The sequence below is a fragment of the Podarcis bocagei genome (assembly GCF_964188305.1).
Source record: "Podarcis bocagei genome assembly, chromosome: 8".
Taxonomy (NCBI): Eukaryota; Metazoa; Chordata; class Lepidosauria; order Squamata; family Lacertidae; genus Podarcis; species Podarcis bocagei.
The window spans coordinates 7,349,813-7,369,757 of NC_138133.1; the positions used below are offsets into that span (position 1 = coordinate 7,349,813).

A 19,945-nucleotide genomic window follows, 5' to 3' on the forward strand; every position below is an offset into this window, starting at 1 on the left:
CCTCCAGGTGGTAAAAGTTGGAATAGTTGAACAGTCCTCTGCAACTTCAGGTAATAAAAACTTTCAACGATGTTGTAATTTCTCACTAAAGCATGGCATGGACGTTGGAGGCCGGTAGTCTGACTATAGTCCAGGCGATCCCAGTTGTCTGTTTTTCAATTGTATTTTATAATAGTGCCCCAACAGAAGTATATTGTCCAGATCAAGGGAAGCAATAGTCTCGGCTCTGTTCTGCGACCAGTTCTGAGCACCACAGTTGAAGAAGGATCTTGAAAAGCTGGAAGGTTTTCAGATGCTGGAGCCCTACTGCCTTGGCAAGAGGACCCTTGGTCCCCATCAGAGCATCACATCTCCCTCCCTAAGCCGGGCAAAAGCTTCCCGGGCTTTGGGAAGGAGGCACCAGGCTTTAATGCTTTAATACTCTAATTTACCTTGAACATTTAGGGGACTAGTGTAGTCTCCCTAGTCCACTGACCTCACTCCATTGCATGCTCACAAGGTCTTTCAGCTTCCGAACACAATTCAAAGTGTTGGTGTTGACCTTTAAAGCCCTAAACGGCCTTGGTCCAGTATATCTGAAGGAGCGTCTCCACCCCCATCGTTCTACCCGGACACTGAGGTCCAGCACCGAGGGCCTTCTGGCGGTTCCCTCATTGCGAGAAGCCAGGTTACAGGGAACCAGGCAGAGGGCCTTCTCGGTAGTGGCGCCTTCCCTGTGGAACGCCCTCCCACCAGATGTCAAAGAGAACAACAACTACCAGACTTTTAGAAGACATCTGAAGGTAGCCCTGTTTAGGGAAGCTTTTAATGTTTGATGTATTACGGTGTTTTCATATTTTGTTGGAAGCCGCCCAGAGTGGCTGGGGAAGCCCAGCCAGATGAGTGGGGTATAAATATATTATTATTATTATTATTATTATTATTATAATTCCTACCCATAGCCTCATAAAGATTAAAGGTAAAGGGGACCCCTGACCATTAGGTCCAGTCGTGACCGATTCTGGGGTAGTCCTTTGCTATAGGTTGAATGCTGTGTCTGTCAGTATCATTTTTCATCCACATGGCTCTCCGTAGACCCCTGACTAACTTCCTCTCAGCAGTAGCCGTCCCCTTCAGACCATGTTCTGAAGCAGAGCACACAGCAAAACACGCACAAAAGCGAAGCCTCCAAACGACACAAGCTCACTTTGTTCTGTCTCCTCCACTGATCCCTCACAAACACCCTCAAGGAAATCAGAAGGAAAGCAGGCTGGATGCTCACTGCCATAGAGACACCCTGAAAACCAATAAGAATGAATGCTCAATAAAGAGAATATAATTTAACCTCCATGTCAGCTTTGTGTGAGCAAATTGGGATCAAAGCTCTGGAGAGCCCCTACAGCAAAGCTGAATCAGCAATTTGTTATCATTTATCTCATTTCTTTGGAAAAATACACTAACCTGGCTTGTGAGTAATTTGGGAAGGTATAACTTCATTTTCATTATACTCTTTCTTATTCACATTAGTTTTCTTTCCCCCTCTCTGTGTGTGTCGTAATATGTGTACTTCAACTTCAATCGAATATTGAAAAAATATTCATAAAAGGATTGTGGAAAATTACAAAATTTACACTTTAAAACAAATTGCTACTCCACTTTTCTACTCCCCCCCAGCCTGATCTAGATCCTCTGAATTCTTCTGCCATTGTCAATATTACAGTATTACTACTACGACTATCATCACTGATAATAATAAAGCATAATATTATATGTTAATTACTTAATAAGTGCCTAACATTTTCTCAGTGCTTAGCTAATATTAAGATAGCTCATTCTCACAGGCTTATTTTATAATAGGCATGATAGCAATATCTGTTATTCAGCTGGTAGCACCTCAGAATCTTAATCTCAGGGTTGTGGGTCCAAGCCTCACATTGGGCAAAAAGATTCCTGTTTTGCAGGGACTAAATTATCCTTCCGATATTACAATTCCGTTCCACTATGAAGACAAAGGAAATTAGTATCTCAATAACTTTTACATATATTTTTTCCTCCATTTTGCTTTAGAACTTTCCTCATTTTTATTCCACTTGTATTTTATTTACCATTTCAAAAAATTAAACTCATGTTCCTCCTTGTGATTGATCTGCAATGACTGTAACCATAACTGATGCAGTCCTCAGTTTTGCTTCTAGGAAAGTAAGCCCAGGCTACTAATTACACCTACTTACCACGGCCAGATCCTGCCCTTAGGTTTGCCAGGCACAGAGGTTTTCCATGCTACTTTTATTTTAACTTTTGTCTTTGGAGGGGCCATAGCTTTGCTTTCTCTGCATCTCTTGTTCTGCTGAGATGTCTGTCGCACCTCGCCTGCCTTCTTTCTATCTATCCTGTAAAGGTCATTGTTTGCCATATGATGCTTAAAGTGGTCTTTGTTGTCTGCAGACCAACCATTTGAATCCTGTTTTTAAAGGTGACTCGGATGATGCTGCTGCTCCCTGCACTTCAAGTGTCCTTTCCTCAACCCCACCTTCTGTGTCTCCTGCTCTGAAGGAATCTTCTCCCACCCCACCCTCCTCCCCATTGGTCACAGGCACCTTTGCTTCCTCCAGGTAAAGCACCTTCTCCCTTTTCCTCTCACTTCTATTATGAAATACAGAAGAAGAAGTAACACCCCTTTATATGACCTTGAATTGCCAGTTTATCCTCGTGATTTGCTCATATTCTCTTTCATCTCAGCCGATTCAACACCTTTCTGAAAATCAAATCTCCACCCCAAAGCAATATTTAGTTGTTTACTTCAGCAGGTCTTCCTGATAGAGTCTCCCTTGCACCTGTTTTTGACACTAGGTTACGCTAGCAGCCTTCAGACATTAACTCAAGTTTTTTCCTGAGTAATCACTTCACTATGAAACACAATAACATAAATAAAGCAAATGACAAAAAAATTCATCAAAATGGTTAATACAATTCAATATCAAATTAATAATTCAAAATAGTAATTGGAATATTTCGAAATAGTAATTTCAAATAGTAATTCGAAATATCAGAAAAAGTTCTAGTTTTATGAGATTGGGAGAAAAACTTTTCTATGTGCGTTGCATAATGAAAGTGGATAATTTTATAAATTTCTACCATGTCATAAAATCATAGAATTGTAGAGTTGGAAGGAATCTCGGGGGTTCACACCTTGCAATGCAGGAATCTCAGTGTCGGAATGCTGACTCACCTTTTCTCTAAACTAAAAAGTCCCAAATGTGGCAACTTTTCTTCATAAAGGAGTTGCTCCATCCCTTGGATAATTTTGAGAGCATTCCACAAACACAGCCACTGCAGAAAAGGCCTGCTTTTGTTGAGGACACACGAAAAAGGCCTTAGATGATGATTGCAGGGTGCAGGTTGGTTCATATAGAGAGAGGCAGTCCTTGAGGAATTGCAGTCCTGAGCCTTTTAAGGCTTTGCAGTATAGGAATGTTCAGGGAGGCAGGAGAGGATATATTGTTTACAGTGGTACCTCGCAAGACGAATGCCTCGCAAGACAAAAAACTCGCTAGACAAAAGGTTTTTCCGTTTTCGATTTGCCTCGCAAGACGAATTTCCCTATGGGCTTGTTTTACAAGACGAAAACGTCTCGCGACTTTGTTTCCTTTGTCTAAAAACAAAGACATGTTTTGTTTATAAAGTTAATTTATTTTCCCTTCAATTTTTGAACTGCTCTTTACAGTATGTGTGACTTTAAAGAGCAGTTAATAAACTGCTGTTGTACCAAATTTGGCTTCGTTTGGACTTTTTTTGACCATAGGAACGCATTAATTGATTTTCAATGCATTCCTATGGGATTTCGTGATTCGCAAGACGAAAAATTCGCTAGACGACAAAACTTGCGGAACGAATTAATTTAGTCTTGCGGGGCACCACTGTATTAATATCCTCCCTAACTTGCGCTAGCAAGTTCCTTCACTTAGCAGAGTTTCACATTCCCCCTTTAAACACACAGTGGGTAGCTAGTTGCAGGCTTGTGTAAGCCTCTCACTTGTATACAATTCAGTCTGTCTTAGACTGAATTGTACATTCGTGGTAAGTTCCCTTAAATCCCTCTTAAAAGAAAAAAGACACCACAATCTTATACAAAGTGAATAAAAGAAGTTTACTTACATCAGGCAGAGCATAGTGTGATCCCTGAAGGCAGACTTAGTTACAAAGTATATACATGTGGATCTATCCCATATGGGGATAATTCCTGTGTCCTCTGTTGGCTGGAAGTGAAAAGCTGCTCCAACAATGGAGGAAGTCAAAAAGAGAGAGAGTGCTGCATGCCTTGTCCCTTTTGTTACCTGGACAGGTAAGGTCACGCCCACCTGTAGTCACATGCAAAGGAAGTATGTCCCAGCCAGGAGCAAACAGGAAGTTTTTGACTGGCTGGACCAAACACTCCCCTGCATGTCCACTCTAGGAAGTTCTAGTTGAACTTCACTGCTACTTACATATCACATCCCACATGCAGGTCAAAACCAGCCTGCATTTGGGGACTTTCCTTAGGGGTGTGGTTCATTAGGGCTGCTGCGATGATCTCCTGCACTACAAAATTTTCCACTACGCTATGTAATACTCTACAAAGAATTGTTCCCCGATATATCAGGGCATTACATCTATGTCCCAGATACCTCGATATCTGTCTACTTTATCGGCTGCGTCGCATAGATTCGCATTTGTTAGAGCCAGATTTAATGTGTTCCCCTCAAATGTGCTGAGCAATAGATTTACTAACGGTAAAATCTCTGTTTTATGCGCATGTGACAACAAATCGATAGAATCCCTTTATCATATCTTGTTTAATTGCCCCTTATACAATGTTCCCCGATCAAGGATCCTGAGTTCAATCATTCTGGAAATTGCTGCTAAACCACCTGAATTACATCTAGCTTATCTACTCCAGGACATTGACTCTTATAGAACATTACAGGTTGCTAGATTCCTGATTTCAGTTCTGTCATATAAAAGACTTCATGGAATGTTGCATGACTATTAAAAATTCAGTAAACTCTATGCACCATCTTTATCTTCAAGGCCATAACACAGTACATCTAGAGATTATGCGTTGAAATATTTTAGTTGATATTTTAGATTGTAAAATGCTATTGATTTTATCTATTGATTTCTATTGATTTTTATCTATTGATTTGTTTTACCTTGTGGGCTTATAGCCGAATAAAGTATTATCTATCTATCTATCTACAAAGAAAAGGGTTCAGAGCTTCTCTCTTCCTTTGCCTATGCAGCACTTTTAATATCCCCATCATTTCTGGGCTTTAAGAAGAATTAAGCAGAACATGACCACATCTAATTTTGCTCTTAAGTCAGCAATGTTATATAGCATTTAGTTGGAATCTGTTTTTAAACAAAGTTGAAATTACATAAATAGATCTGTCCTGTTAAGTTCTAATTAAGATGGTCTACATATTAGATAGGAAGTGGTCCAACTGCTATATGTTGCTTCTTACTGTTTTTGAAGACAGATGTGTACCTGCAAGTCACACTCAGTTCTGAAGAGGCCTCAAACTCTGGTTCCTAGGTGCCTCAGTGCAAAGACATACCTGGCACAAGATTCTTGAGGAGGCTCTAGTATTGAGTTGTCATTTGGGTCTCGTTACATTATCTATTTTCAAATATATGTGCCAGAGTTCTTTATAGTAACGTGAGAAGTCTTTTGGCTGCAGCCGTGCAGCCAAGACACTTGAAAGGTAGATCACAGTGTCAAATACTAAGCACCGTTCCAAGAATGCTTTTCAATTTGGTATCATCCGTGTTTCTCACCTGGGCTCTCTGGGACTGTCACAGCTTACAAATGATAGTATTTTCCTAACGTATTTCAGCTGTGGCCTTGGTATGGAACTGATGGGCCTTCAGGTGGATTACTGGATTGCAACTCATCCTACGGAGAAGAAGAGAGACTCAGAAAAAAAGGACCTCTCTGCTGCCAAAAACACTCTGAAATGCACTTTTCGGTCTCTCCAGGTCAGCCGGCTGCCTACGAGTGGGGATGCCATTTCCACTCCAACGATGTCAATGACGGTTGTCACAAAGGAAAAGAACAAAAAAGGTGCAGAAAAGGGACGCTTCTTGGCTATTATAACATATGTTCTATTGCTTAACACTAGCATTTTTCAATAGTAAAATATTCCTGGAGGTCGAACTCACTGACTTTGTTAGTGTGTGAGATGCATTTAATTCCACTAGTTTCCAATTAATTTTAGCATACCTTTCTGTCTTGCTGGCTGCTCTAAATCTAGCTCAAGCTAGGACCAGTTACTTCACATGTGGAAACTGATCATAGTGTAAACTTTATTTTCTCATGTTGGAGTGGCTTGTTAGCATTTGTGTCTACCGTCCAATGAGCATAGAAATTCACCTCGAGCTTTCCCCCTGTGGTTAGAGTGGAAATAGAACTACATTGAATTTGTACTGTCATTCCCTCCTTTAAAAATAGTATAAACAAGACATTACAGGTGCTTGGGCACCGTATTTTTCGCTCTATAGGATGCACTTTTTCCCTTCCAAAAATTAAGGGGAAATGTGTGTTCATCCTATGGAGCGAATACAGGCTCCTTGGCTTCAGCAATAGCAACGCGAAGCCTCCGAAGGGCAGAGGGAGCGCTCCCTCCGCGCTCCAAAGGCTTCGCATTGCTTTCGCTGAAGCCTGGAGAGCGAAAGGGATCGGTGCAGACTCTCCTTGCTTCAGCGAAAGGCACCCAAAGCCTTCGGAGCGCAGCGCAAGTTCCTGCTGCGCTCTGAAGGCTTCAGGCGGCTTCGGAGCGCAGCGGGAACTCGCGCTGCGCTCCGAAGGCTTCAGGTTCCTTTCGCTGAAGCCAGGAGAGCAAGACTTTCCTGGCTTCAGCAGAGAGGGAGAGCTGCGCAGTGCCCCTTCAGCGAAGTGGGAGGAGAAATGGAAGGGGCTCCGTTTCTCCTGCCGCTTTGCTGAAGGAGCGCTGAGCAGAGAGGGGGAGAATTTTTTCCCTTGTTCTCCCCCTCTAAAAACAAAGTGTGTCCTATGGTCGGGTGCGTCCTATAGAGTGAAAAATACGGTAATTGTGGCCAACTGGCACACCAGCCTTACCTGGAGGAAGGAGCTTTGTGCCACACTTCATGCTTTAGGAGCTTGATCCTTTAGGACGGGAGTGGAAAACCCTTTCAAATCCAGGGACCAAATCTTTTTTCTGGCCACACCCTGTGGTCCGAATTTGACAGGTGGGGGGGGGGAGTACAAGTTGAATGTGAAAGGAGAACAGGAGAAGATATAGGAGATGGGTAAACATACTTGGAGAGGCACAGGGGTAGGTGGGAAGGAAAAATATAAAAGAAAAACCCTCTGCTTAGAGCAGGCATAGGCAACCTCGGCCCTCCAAATGTTTTGGGACTACAATTCCCATCATCCCTGACCACTGGTCCTGTTAACTAGGAATCATGGGAGTTGTAGTCCCAAAAAAACATCTGGAGGGCCGAGTTTGCCTGTGCCTGGCTTAGAGCTTCTGGATCAGTGGATTTTGTCTCAAATGTGGGCTGGGGAGGTCACAATATCTCCAAAGCCAGAGTAGATATCAATAGAAATTGTCAATAATTATGCCAAACTCTGCCACCATTTTGTGACTGGCTTTGCCCCTGTAGTAGCACCATTGTGTGACTGGTGGACTTCAGCAGTTTTCAGCCATCTCAAGTGGGCCCTGTAGATAGAAAGTTTGAGATCCCCTAGCAGAAACCAGATATGTACAGGCACCTCTCCACTTGGCGTGCAACGAGCATGCACACGACTGCTGCTGTGTGTGCCATTTTCGATGCTGAAAAGGGGCGGGGCGGACTGGACTTGTGCGTGTCCTTCTGGTGCACGCGGCGGCTAGGAATGGAATCCCCATGTATGCAGGGATTCCTTTGTACTGTAAAAGGTCCCATCAATTCCCAGCCTTCTGGATCTTAAGACGTTCACTCAGGAGAGAGGACACCGAAAGATGGTGCTGCTGTGTTTACATATCTGCTTCATTTCCTCTAGTGATGTTTCTGCCTAAGAAAGTGAAAGACAAAGACTTTGATTCTAAGAGTCAGTGCATAGAGGGGATCAGCCGGCTGATTTGCACAGCGAAGCATCAGCAGACTATGTTGCAGGGTAAGTGCTCCTTATCCAGTGCTACGACTGCCAGTCAGCTTTTGGACATCCTCCTTAGTTCATTCTTTATCTCTTGTGTTTATGGGTTTAGTTCAGCTTTAGGCCCAGATTCTCCGACCAATCCAGAACACCCCCATTTGAAGAGAAGAGGTCATCACTTGCCTCTTTCCTCCTTGTGCCTGTGATTGTTTTCACACAGCCTATATTAGTGTCGCCCAACCTTTTTACGACTGTGGCCCCGGGTGGTGCTGTGGTCTAAACCACTGAGCCTCTTGGGCTTGTTGATCAGAAGGTTGGTGGTTCAAAACCCCACGACGGGGTGAGCTCCCATTGTTTGGTCCCTGCTCCTGCCAACCTAGCAGTTCAAAAGCACATCAAAGTGCAAGTAGATAAATAGGTACCGCTCCGGCGGGAAGGTAAACAGCGTTTCCGTGCACTGCTCTGGTTCGCCAGAAGCAGCTTAGTCATGCTGGCCACATGACCTGGAAAAACTATCTGCGGACAAACGTCGGCTCCCTCAGCCAGAAAACGAGATGAGCTCCCCAACTGCAGAGTCGTTCGCAACTAAACTTAACTGTCAGAGGTCCTTTACCTTTTTAGGGAAGGGTTTTGCAATGTATCTGGATGAATTTTGATGCATTTATTTTTATGGCAAGGGGAAATTGCTGGGGTGTAAGTTGAAACCAGGTCCCCAAGCACTTCTGTCCTAATCATCTTTCTTTGTTTATCTCCTGCTGCAGTGCTTATTGACGGAGTGGAGTGGAACGACGTGAAGTTCTTCCAGCTAGCAGCACAGTGGTCTTCCCATGTCAAGCATTTTCCCATCTGCATATTTGGGCATTCCAAATCCTAACAGAGCAGGAATTATGGGACAGTTCTGCAAGCCACAACACATGAGTACCAGCTGTTTGTGCTCTCTTACTTACGTGCTTGGATAACAGCTCAGATAAGCTTCTGTTTGTTCTTCTGTTGTCTGCAAGGGAAGGATAATACTTAAAACCTCAGCAAATCAATATTCAATCTAGCCAGCCATCTAAGATACTTGCAAGAGCCCTTAATAATTTTTTTAAAACCCAAGAGTAACTTGCTTATTAACGTAGAACCCGATTAGATGGAGAGTGGGAGCATGCTTGTGAAATTTTCCAAATTCAGCTGGAGAGTAACTTCCAGGGTGCCCTTCCTTAGCACTCATCCAGCCTCCCCCACCCAAATTACTCCCTGCTTTCAACACAACTTCTCCATCTAGGACATCTGATCTACGCCTCCTCATTGCCACTGCTTGTCACCATGATCATTATGAGTACAGTGGTGCCCCGCAAGACGAATGCCTCGCAAGACGGAAAACTCGCTAGACGAAAGGGTTTTCCGTTTTGGAGGTGCTTCGCAAAACGAATCTCCTATGGGCTTGCTTCGCAAGACGAAAATGTCTTGCGAGTTCCTGCGGGTTTTTTCCCCCTTTCCCCCCCCTTTTTCTAAGCCGCTAAGCCGCTTATCAGCTGATCCGATAAGCCACTAAAAGCCGCTAATAGCGCTAATCCTTCAATGGGCTTGCTTCGCAAGACGAAAAAACCGCTAGGCGAAGAGAATCACAGAACGGATTCTTTTCGTCTTGCGAGGCACCACTGTACCAGGATTAAGATCCCTGATAGACCTAGGCAATGCCATTTTTCCCAAGGGAAAAGAGAGAGAAGGTGTGAGGGTGTGTGTGTCAGATTTTCCTCACTTCCTCTTACCAGCAACACCCCCCTCCCCCAGTAGCACCAGAAGGTCCAGTTTCATTGAAAGCAGGAGAAATTTCAGAGGAATGCTGGACTGAATGGGTGGAAAGGAAGAATTGGGGCAGCTTGGAAGCTAAATAATGAGTACCAGATTGGCTGATAAAATAATCCAAGTTGCTTTTTATTTCTGGGGAAATCACTTGTATCGCTTCTGAACCAATCCAATATGAGGTTGCCCATTTTGACATCTTTTTTTGTGTTAAAATAAATGCTAACCCCTAAATTTTACATAGAAGCAAAATTGTTGAAATCATTCTCTCCTTGTCCCAGAATGGACAGCCTGCCACAATTGATTGCAAATCGCTGCTCATGCAAGTGACCCTCTTCTGACTGTGATTATGTAATCTGATCCCCCCCACCCCCAAACTCGTGGCTATCTGACTTGTGGTAGAGCACTTTTCGAAACATACATTATGAACGTTATTTAGAAATGCAGTACTGCCTATATCAGCAATATTTAAAAGCAGCCCAATTTCCGTCTGGGAACTTCCGATGCAATTACCAGCATGTAGAATACCAGTTTGGGGCTCGGTGTGTCTAGCAGTTTGCACTTACTAATGTTGACCCGTTAATGTGAGATAATATTTGCAAACATTATGTTGTCACGAAAGAGAAGAAAAGAGAATGCCCGGGAGATAGAGCTGGTGCCCAGCATGGTGAATAGGACTTATTTCAGCACTATAGCAATGTCTGCACCTACAGAATAGCACAGTCCTGCAGATACTCCACACTAGTTCCTTATCCCTTTACCTTTAAGTCTTGGCAAGAAAGGTCTTCCCCCAAACACTGGTGTGTTTCTGTGTGTTGGGGAGAGGAGTGATAAAATTATTGTACTACTGGACCCAGATCTTAGGAAGATTTCTGTGAGCTTTTCCTTGGCCACAAAGTCTCCACAGTTTCATTTTATCATTTGACCAATTTCCTTACTGTTCAAAGTTGGGTCTGCAAGTTGTTCCGTATCGGCCCAACTCTGTATAGCCCTGAATCACCCTGAAAAGGAGCCAATAGACAAAATTGTTGGTAGAGCCCAGCAATAATGAGTAGCTAGGCAGATGAGCCATCTGAAAACTTCCAGAAGGTTTGGGTGCCTTGTCAGTTCTCTCTTCCCTTGCCCCCAAGCCGCAGGTTTGGGCTCATTTGGCATATCTTTCTTAAGACAAAAACAAACAATAATTCTGTTGAAGATCCCTGCAATGCCACTCTTGTATGGTGTGCTGATGTGTGCATGTGTGTCCTGAGATGACTACTACAGGCATATGTTCAATTTTTTAAATTTTTATTTCTCTTATTGTTTGTTCTTATTGTTGGGAGGTGAGGAACCTACGGCCTGGGGACTGCGTATGGCCCTCCAGTCCGGTCTAGTTTTTGGGCCTTTCCTTGGGCCAACCCCTTTCCCCAGACAGCACCCCTCACTCATCTCTCCTGGAATATTTTTGCCCCATTGGAATGTGTCCTTGAACTCTGCCAGGATGGGAGAGGTGGGGGGGGGGGCATCTGTAGAAATTGACCGGCTGTACAGTTGCATCTGTTGCTTCCTCCATCTCTGGCCCCATCCACTGCGGTATGTGGCCCTCAGAAGGCTGCCCCTAAGGAAAGGTAGCCCTCAAGATGGAAGAATGTTCCCCACTCGTTCTTTACACGATTACTTCAGTTTGTGCTGGACTTTGGGAATGTGGCACTGCCTTTCCATAAAGTTTTGTGAAAGAGCAACCCTTGACTTTTCTTAGACGGCAAGTCCAATCCAAGGTGATTTAAGCTTGCTGCTTGCTCTAAGATAGCTTCCAGCATTGCCTTGGGGAAAAGGAACACAAGCACACACATATTTCTGATTGGAGAAAGCAGCCCTTTAAAGGAAGTTGCTTGGTTTCCTCCTTCCGTCCTCCTTCATGCTTGTCCAACCACAATGACTAAAGCACATTTCATATTCCGTGTCTACTTCACCAAGTTCTGGACTGGCCAGCAGTGGTTGAAATATTCTTTGCTATAAATGGGTGTAATTAAATTTTCTATCCATTATACATAGAGACTAATTCCAGGACTGGGGTCAGCAAACTTTTTCAACAGGGGGCTAGTCCACTGTCCCTCAGACCTTGTGGGGGGGTGGTGGACTGTATTTTGAAAAAAAATAAATGAACGAATTCCTATGCCCAAATAACCCAGAGGTGCATTTTAAATAAAAGCACACATTCTACTCATGTAAAAACACCAGGCAGGCCCCACAAATAACCCAGAGATGCATTTTAAATAAAAGGGCACATTCTACTCATGGAAAAACACGCTGATTCCTGGACCGTCCGCGGGCCGGATTGAGAAGGCGATTGGGCCGGATCTGGCCCCCGGGCCTTAGTTTGCCTACCCCTGGTCTAGGACTCCCACACACCCCATGGGGTAACTATTTTGTGCTCCTATTGGGTGGATTTAGACTTGCTCACACACTTCAGAAGCCACCAATAGCAATATCACATTTACAATAAAGTACTAGGCCATATTCCATATCCATGCTACGAGACAGTGTGACTTTGTCCTGAGTTAACTGCTCAAACAGTTGCAAACTGAGGTGTTGGCAGCAATAGCCTTGTATCATAGATGCCTCTCTTGCCATGTTTGGTTTGAGGCACTCGGGAAAGTTTGTAACCAGAAAACATCAAAACTGGTAATGGTTGCTTTTGTTAAGGAAAAGAACTTTGTTCTTAAAAACAGGTGCTGTTGGAGGTCTTTGGGGCTACTCTCTTCTGTTCTTCCATCTGAAGCAATGTGTGCTCACACTGACTCCGCTACCAGTGTGCTCCCACTGCTGGTATGTGAATCCATGAACACAAGTTAGCCACAACTGGCATCTATACTATAGTTTATTGAGAAATACTGTGTTTTGATGTGTTTCCCACCAAACCAGCTTCCATCAGATTTGAAAATGTAAGTCATACGAAGATATCCACACATCCTCTCTGCCCAATGGGAATCTGGGAGCGCACCAATCTGTACTGATGTGTTCAATACTTTGCAAAAGCAATTTGAAACACAGTCGGGGGGTGGGGAGACCCCCATTACATCTACAAATGATGGTGGATATGCTACTAAAGAAACTATTGCTTGTTGCCTAAAATTAATGGCACTGAATATTTTTGATGATACCACTGTAAATATAGTCAAAATAATTGGTCTTATATATGAACTTGGAAGCACAAATGGTAATAGCAACTGGATGGAAAACAGCCCAGTATCTTACATGGGACGCTTCGTACCATTCGCTCTGGAATATAGCTATAGTGGAGAAAATCATGCATAATTTGACAAGGACTACAAACTCTAGACACTTTTTATATGATTTACCAGTACTTTATGACATATAAAGTGAAACCATCATTTTCAAAACAACCTTGGCAAAACTGGACTAGACTTGATGATCTGATAAAGTTGATAGTCATTACTTGGACTTCGTTATTTTAATTCATGTTCAACTACGCATTCTATGTGCCTGCTTTATTTTCAATCTTTTAATTTTTGTCTGTTATAATTGTTTCTGTTTTATAAATATATTGTAAAATGAAATAATAAAAAAACTTTATCCCCCCCCCCCAAATGATGGTAGATTTGTCTGTAATAAAGGCTGTGTAGATATTATGAGCTTAAAACCACCGGTAAATTTCAAATCACATTTGCATATTGTACGTATCAGCATAGTTTGATGTGCTTCCATGTTGCCCATTGTATTTTTACGCTACATCCCGCTGGTTTCTCCACCCACCCCTGCAACCCACCCACCATTTTCATTCATGAAGCTGTCATCTGTGCATGCACACAGGTTGACATCAGCCATGTAAGACCACCCACCTGTAAGAAAGGCAGTGTGTAAATGTACACACCTCAGCTTGTTTTCAATTCAGATTAAAACTGGTTTGGCAGGAAATGCATCAAACTGCTGTATTTCTTGATATATTTCTTGAATTTCATAGCCGTTTGGCCCCACTGATTACTGGATAAAATTATGAATATGTTACCCATTTAGTTCCTATGTTCAAGTCACCCCTTTCTCTCAAAACTGCTACTCAAGCAGTAGCTTATCAGTCCTTTGAGCAAGAATAGGAAGTGGAGTCTAATGATGGAGGGACCTTAGATCTGGCAACTTAGCTCAGTGCTTCTTTCAGTAAGCAAGCAGTTTGTGCATAGTGTTTGTGCAGCGTGACCTTTCAGACAAGGAAAAATGAAGGAATGTTGTCCATTTATATGTATTTTTAACAGTCCATCTCTTTCATTGTACTGTTAGTTTGTTTTTAAATCAAGACTGTAAGTGTACATAGCCTTTTTGGAATAAATTGCAATGTACACTACTTTGTGAAATATTTTATGGTACTAATGCCATACTAATAAAATTGGATTGGAAAGCACATACCTATCCTGTCTCTTGCTTTGAAATGACACCCCCCCCCCTATTTTCTGCCTCAATGACATTTGGATCTTGTATGTAAATATTTGGGTGAAAATTAAAATATTTTAGTTAGTACTAAAGGCATCTGTGTGCGCGTGCACACACAACTAATAGAAGGAATGTATGGAGGTAGCTTCCATTTCTGCATCACTATCTGCTTCCTTCTGTTTAGGTACTGCATGATCCAAAACTGCCAACATTTCATCAATTTGGTCTGAAGCTTCTAGGTATTCCCCATTTCTTTTTTCCAACATATTCCTCTGTCTCATTTTCTTCATCTTCATCAAACATTGATCTGATCATTTTTAATTGTTCAGCCATCAACTGTTTAACAATACCAACCAACACTGGTTGATCCAAAAGTACATTTGTCATATAGGATGCTTTTAATATTCTGGATATTATTAGCCACTGAATCCCCCTTGATGTTTCCCCCTTAAAAATCACAGGTGTGGTTGCGCTCTCGCAGAACAGACAAATTCCTTTCTCATGGTTAAGGATGGTTGCTTAACTTTTGATTTCACCTGTTCTTTACTGGCAGGAAACAAAAACAAAAGGATTAAAGATGAGAGTTTATACCTGTTTTAATCTTTCTTGTCCACTATAAATCAAGCCTTTTGCTTTGCTTTAGACACTTTAACAATTAGTTTCCTTTCTATTTTCTCAACAACAGAAGCACATGGGCCAGTGTTTCCGTATCACCATTTCTGCATTGTTACGGCTAAAATCTGGGTGCAGGGCTACTCTGCCACCCAGCTCGTCGGACTAGGTCCGCGGGTCCATGCGGAAGAAAATGAGCTCAGCCGGAAGCAGGAGCAAACTGCAGAAGATCCAAGTTTATTGCGCAACAGGTTCAAGGCGAGATTGAACAGCGAGAAAGGGGTGACATGAACTTTTGAAATTTCCCTCCATATCCCAGAATACAGTGCAAAATACATCCCAGTTACATCATGAATACATTAAGAGGTTGGGTTACACAGATTAACATATGGAGGAGGGAAGGGGGAATATGCAGAGAGCTGGAGATATGGAGGAGGGAGGGGGGAATATGCAGAGAGCTGGAGATATGCGCAGATAAGCACATCCTGAGAAGACAATGGTCCATGTTTGCATAGTCTGTCACCTGGCATCGCCCGGAGGAAGGGCTTGGCAGATGGAAATAAATGGATATATTGTAGCGAAGAAGAAGGTGAAGAAGACATGCCCCCCCTTCCGTATCAGCATGGACATGTATGATTATGAAATGGGGTTCCCTGACTGCTGAAGGAAGCACCTTCAGTTGTGCACTCAAGAAAGCTCTTCTATCTTTAGAATCTTTAGATCCTGTAGCTAAGATGTCATAGTATGAGGGGGACTACTTTGAAAAGGGTCATTCGAGGGATGTAGTTTTTTCATTGCAGGAAAGCATAATGTTGCCCACCACCCCAATCTCTGAGCCGTGAGATTCCAGGGGTTCCAGGTGCCCACCCACCCAATGTTCAATTTCCTAGGAATGAAGGAGACTGTAGTGCCTTTAGGATATGTGGCTTACTTACACACATATACACATCCTGAGCCTACACTGGAAGGGCTCACAGCCTTAACTCCCCATATGGTCTTGCTTCATCCATACAGTCATACCTCTTGTTACGTTTGGTTCAGGTTATGTTTTTTCAGGTTGCGTCCCGTGGTGTTGTAAATAAAAATATGCCCTTTTCCCTTATGGGGTATCCAAGAGCCCATATAGAGTCCTTACATAGGTTCCCTATTGGTAGGAGAAAATAACAGAGGCCAACCTGAGAATATTGAGAAGCAAAGCAGCTAGTAAGCTTGATCTTTATTAATCTGTTGCAACAGGGTGCTCCCCTCACACGCAGGAGAGGAAGAGGACCCCCCAAAATTGCTGTGCAAGGGCTTATAAAGACTTTTGAAATTCCCATCCTCTAGATCAAGACCACCCCCAGAAACATTATGCATACATCACAGAAGGGGTGTAACCTAAGACCACCCCTCAGATACATCCCACCTACATCACAGAAATTTAAATGTTGTTTTTCTCCTGTCACAGTTTATCTCCTGTCTGGCAAGTTGCTTGATTGGATTTCCTGGGGAGCCTGGCCATTCTTTTGTAGTGGTAAAATACTTATTTCCTGGGCCAGGTCACAGGCTCACACCTTATTCATATCTTTGAGACAGGATTTGTGAGGAAAGAGACAATGGGGAGGCTTTTCCAGTTTAACCTTGCAGAGAAAGGATTTGGTCAGTTTAGGAATCAAAATGGTTCCAGGTTGGTCTTCCTGTGCTGATCTATGTATGTGCAGTTATGAACATTACCATATATCTAAGACCATAAAATTCCTATCACAGTGGGGACCCGGAAGTAACAGAACGGGTTACTTCCGGGTTTCGCCACTCTTGCATGAGCAGAAGTGGCAAATTGCGACCTGCACACACGCAGACACCGGTTGTGTTCTGCTCATGTGAACGGGGCTCCGGAACGGATCCTGTTCGCAACCAGAGGTACCACTATATATGCACAGCTTCGGATCGCAGAGGAAATCAAGCATGGCTCTTCGTCTCAGGCTTCTGCCTGCCTCCTGCTTTTAGCCCAGCTCATCCACACCTCAGCTCTGGCCTTTGTCCACCTAACTACCAGCCAGGTGAGGGAGGGGGCTCAACCACCTACCTATTTGCGCCCCCCCAGCACAAAGCAACCTCCTTTCTTAGACTAAGGGTCCCGTAAAGTCACCCAGAAACGTGGCTCCTTTGACAATGGAATCCTTCCCCCCACCCCAGCCCAAACTCACCACCTTACATTTATGTATTGCACCCCACTGCTTTCCTGTGAATCAAGCACACCTGAAGAAACAAGGCTCGATGGCTAAATGCAGACCAAATGGAACGCTTTAAATACATAACAGTGTAATTTTTTTAATATTTAAGTTGTCTGTTTTTTAAGCTTTTTGTGCACCACTTAGAGATGTTCTAAACATAGTAAGCAGTATAGAAATTAAATAATCAAATGGCTAAATGTCGCGATCCAGGCGGTTTTTGGAAAACAGAGGTAAGGCCAATGCTTTCTTTTCTGGAGGGACGCAGGGGTACGCACACCCCTAAACATATTGTGAATCTAAGTTTGGCCTCATTGAGGGGCGGTATTTCAATATGAGTAGGAAAATGAGAATGTTGTAAATAAAAATATGCCCTTTTCCCTTATGGGGTATCCAAGAGCCCATATAGAGTCCTTACATAGGTTCCCTATTGGTAGGAGAGAAGAACAGAGGCCAACCAGAGAATATTGAGAAGCAAAGCAGCTAGTAAGCTTGATCTTTATTAATCTGTTGCAACAGGGTGCTCCCCTCACACGCAGGAGAGAAAGAGGACCCCCAAAATTGCTGTGCAAGGGCTTATAAAGACTTTTGAAACTCCCATCCTCTAGATCAAGTCCACCCCCAGAAACATTATGCATACATCACAGAAGGGGTGTAACCTAAGACCACCCCTCAGATACATCCCACCTACATCACAGAAATTTAAATGTTGTTTTTCTCCTGTCACAGTTTATCTCCTGTCTGGCAAGTTGCTTGATCGGATTTCCTGGGGAGCCTGGCCATTCTTTTCTAGTGGTAAAATACTTATTTCCTGGGCCAGGTCACAGGCTCACACCTTATTCATATCTTTGAGACAGGATTTGTGAGGAAAGAGACAATGGGGAGGCTTTTCCAGTTTAACCTTGCAGAGAAAGGATTTGCTCAGTTTAGGAATCAAAATGGTTCCAGGTTGGTCTTCCTGTGCTGATCTATGTATGTGCAGTTATGAACATTACCATATATCTAAGACCATAAAATTCCATCACACAGTATAGAAATTAAATAATCAAATGGCTAAATGTTGCGATCCAGGCTGTTTTTGGGAAACAGAGGTAAGGCCAATGCTTTTTTTCCTGGAGGGACGCAGGGGTACGCACACCCCTAAACATATTGTGAATCTAAGTTTGGCCTCATTGAGGGGCGGTAGTTCAATATGAGTAGGAAAATGAGAATAACCCTAAACATTTTTTAATGAAAGAAAGCACTGGGCGAGGCCATCTTGGAAGCACCCAGCAATCTTCCAAAGCGCATCCTGCTTCCAAGGACATTTGCCTAGGCCCTCGGGAGAGTGCATGGGGTTTCCATGGGCCTCAGCCCACCTCAGGACCCCATAAGTAACTGAAGAGAGGGGGAGGCTTGGCCTTCAAAAGTGGCCTTTTGCCGGGGAAGACCCCTGACCGAAGAAGGCCAGGACCCGGCCACGACCCCTTTCCCCCCGGGAAGAAGCCCTTCCCACGGCAAGGGCGGCTGGGGGCAAGCGAAGGCGCCCCGCGGGGCGACACTCCTGGCGTCTTCGCAGCGAAGCGCCTTCCCGAGCCGGCCTGGCGGGGAGGGCCTGGCGGCGTCGGCGGGCTCCTCCCAGGCCCCTTCCCCCTCCTCCCGCCTGGTCTCCTCCCTCTTCCCCGGTCTCCATTTTCCAGAGGATCCGGCGCCGACGGCAGCGCGAGCAGCCGAGGCAGCAGCGGAGGCTTCAGCATCACCGTCGGCGCCTGCCGGGCCTTCCTCGCTCCGCCGCCGCTATGGCTGCCAACATGTACCGCGTCGGAGGTGAGGCCGGCGCCTTGCTCCCCCGACACTCGCGGCGCCGGGGCCTGGCGGGCGCGCCCTCGAGGGAGGCCGGCGGCGGGGTGGGGGGCAGCGAAGCCCTTCCTTCGCCCGGGCGAGGCCCGAGATGCTGCCGCGAAGGGAACCGAGGGAGAGGGCGAGGCAGCCAGAGGGGGCGCCGGCTCCTGGCTTGCGAGGGATTGGGACCTCCGCCACCCCGGGGAGAGCGGGGAAGGAAACGCTGCCTGCCCGCGCTGGTCCGCCTTTCTGGGTAGGGCCCGTGTCAAGCCTAGAGAGGGAAGGTGAAGAAATGCGGGGAGTAGGTCCAGCAAGACCAGGCTCCGTCTTCCCTGGGCATCGCCTGGGAAGAGGGGCCAGCAGGCGACTGGGAAGCTGCAAGGCATCCCCACTGGCTCCTTCTCAGCTCCCTCGCCTGCCAACCTGCCCTTGCAGAGCTCCAGACCCCTCAGTCCATAATACAGTCATAGGTAAAAGGTAAAGGGACCCCTGACCGTTAGGTCAGGTCGAGGCCGACTCTGGGGTTGCGGCGCTCATCTCGCTTTATTTGCCGAAGGAGCCAGCGTACAGCTTCCGGGTCATGTGGCCAGCATGACTAAGCCGCTTCGGGTGAACCAGAGCAGCACACGGAAACGTCTACCTTCCCGCCGGAGCGGTACCTATTTATCTACTTGCACTTTGATGTGCTTTCGAACTGCTAGGTTGGCTGGGACCAAGCAACGGGAGCTCACCCCGTCGCAGGGATTCGAACCACCGACCTGCTGATCGGCAAGCCCTAGGCTCTGTGGTTTAAATACGTTTCCGGATAAGTATTTTCGGGTTGTGTCCCGTGGCGACCTAGAAGTAACGGAGTGTGTTACCTCCAGGTTTGGCCACTCGCGCATGTGCAGACGGTCAAAATGACCTCATGCGCAGAAGCGGCGAAATGCGACCCGCGCAGACGCGACGTCGCCTCTTACGTTCCATTTGGGATGTG

At 44.8% G+C, this 19,945-nt stretch overlaps 2 protein-coding genes and 1 long non-coding RNA gene across 13 annotated transcripts in view; all 3 read left to right on the forward strand.

Moving 5' to 3' along the window:
* Nucleotides 1-9,171, forward strand: part of PACS2 (phosphofurin acidic cluster sorting protein 2) — a 56,081-nt gene extending 46,910 nt beyond the window's left edge. For 5 of the 8 annotated variants that reach the window (XM_081206244.1, XM_081206247.1, XM_081206245.1 and 2 more), the window contains 5 exons: nucleotides 8-50; nucleotides 2,453-2,591; nucleotides 5,853-6,079; nucleotides 8,021-8,134; nucleotides 8,875-9,171. In XM_081206244.1, the coding sequence (XP_081062370.1) occupies nucleotides 8-50; nucleotides 2,453-2,591; nucleotides 5,853-6,079; nucleotides 8,021-8,134; nucleotides 8,875-8,987 (636 nt within the window). In that variant the 3' untranslated portion in view covers nucleotides 8,988-9,171. Of the gene's footprint in view, nucleotides 1-7; nucleotides 51-2,452; nucleotides 2,592-5,852; nucleotides 6,080-8,020; nucleotides 8,135-8,874 lie in introns of those variants that run through there. The other 3 variants (XR_014011039.1, XR_014011040.1, XM_081206248.1) reach the window with 2 other exon arrangements.
* LOC308594073 overlaps nucleotides 1-13,492 on the forward strand; it is a 75,737-nt gene extending 62,245 nt beyond the window's left edge. The window contains exon 2 of the long non-coding RNA XR_014011292.1: nucleotides 10,647-13,492. This is a non-coding gene — a long non-coding RNA (uncharacterized lncRNA). The remainder of the gene's footprint in view (nucleotides 1-10,646) is intronic.
* A 5,200-nt stretch (nucleotides 13,493-18,692) lies between these two features.
* Nucleotides 18,693-19,945, forward strand: part of MTA1 (metastasis associated 1) — a 65,590-nt gene continuing 64,337 nt past the window's right edge. For 3 of the 4 annotated variants that reach the window (XR_014011045.1, XM_081206358.1, XM_081206360.1), the window contains exon 1: nucleotides 18,693-18,954. Coding sequence is in view for 2 of the 4 variants with exons in the window: in XM_081206358.1 (XP_081062484.1) it covers nucleotides 18,927-18,954 (28 nt within the window). In the remaining 2 variants the exon portion in view is untranslated. The remainder of the gene's footprint in view (nucleotides 18,955-19,945) is intronic. The other variant, XM_081206359.1, reaches the window with a different exon arrangement.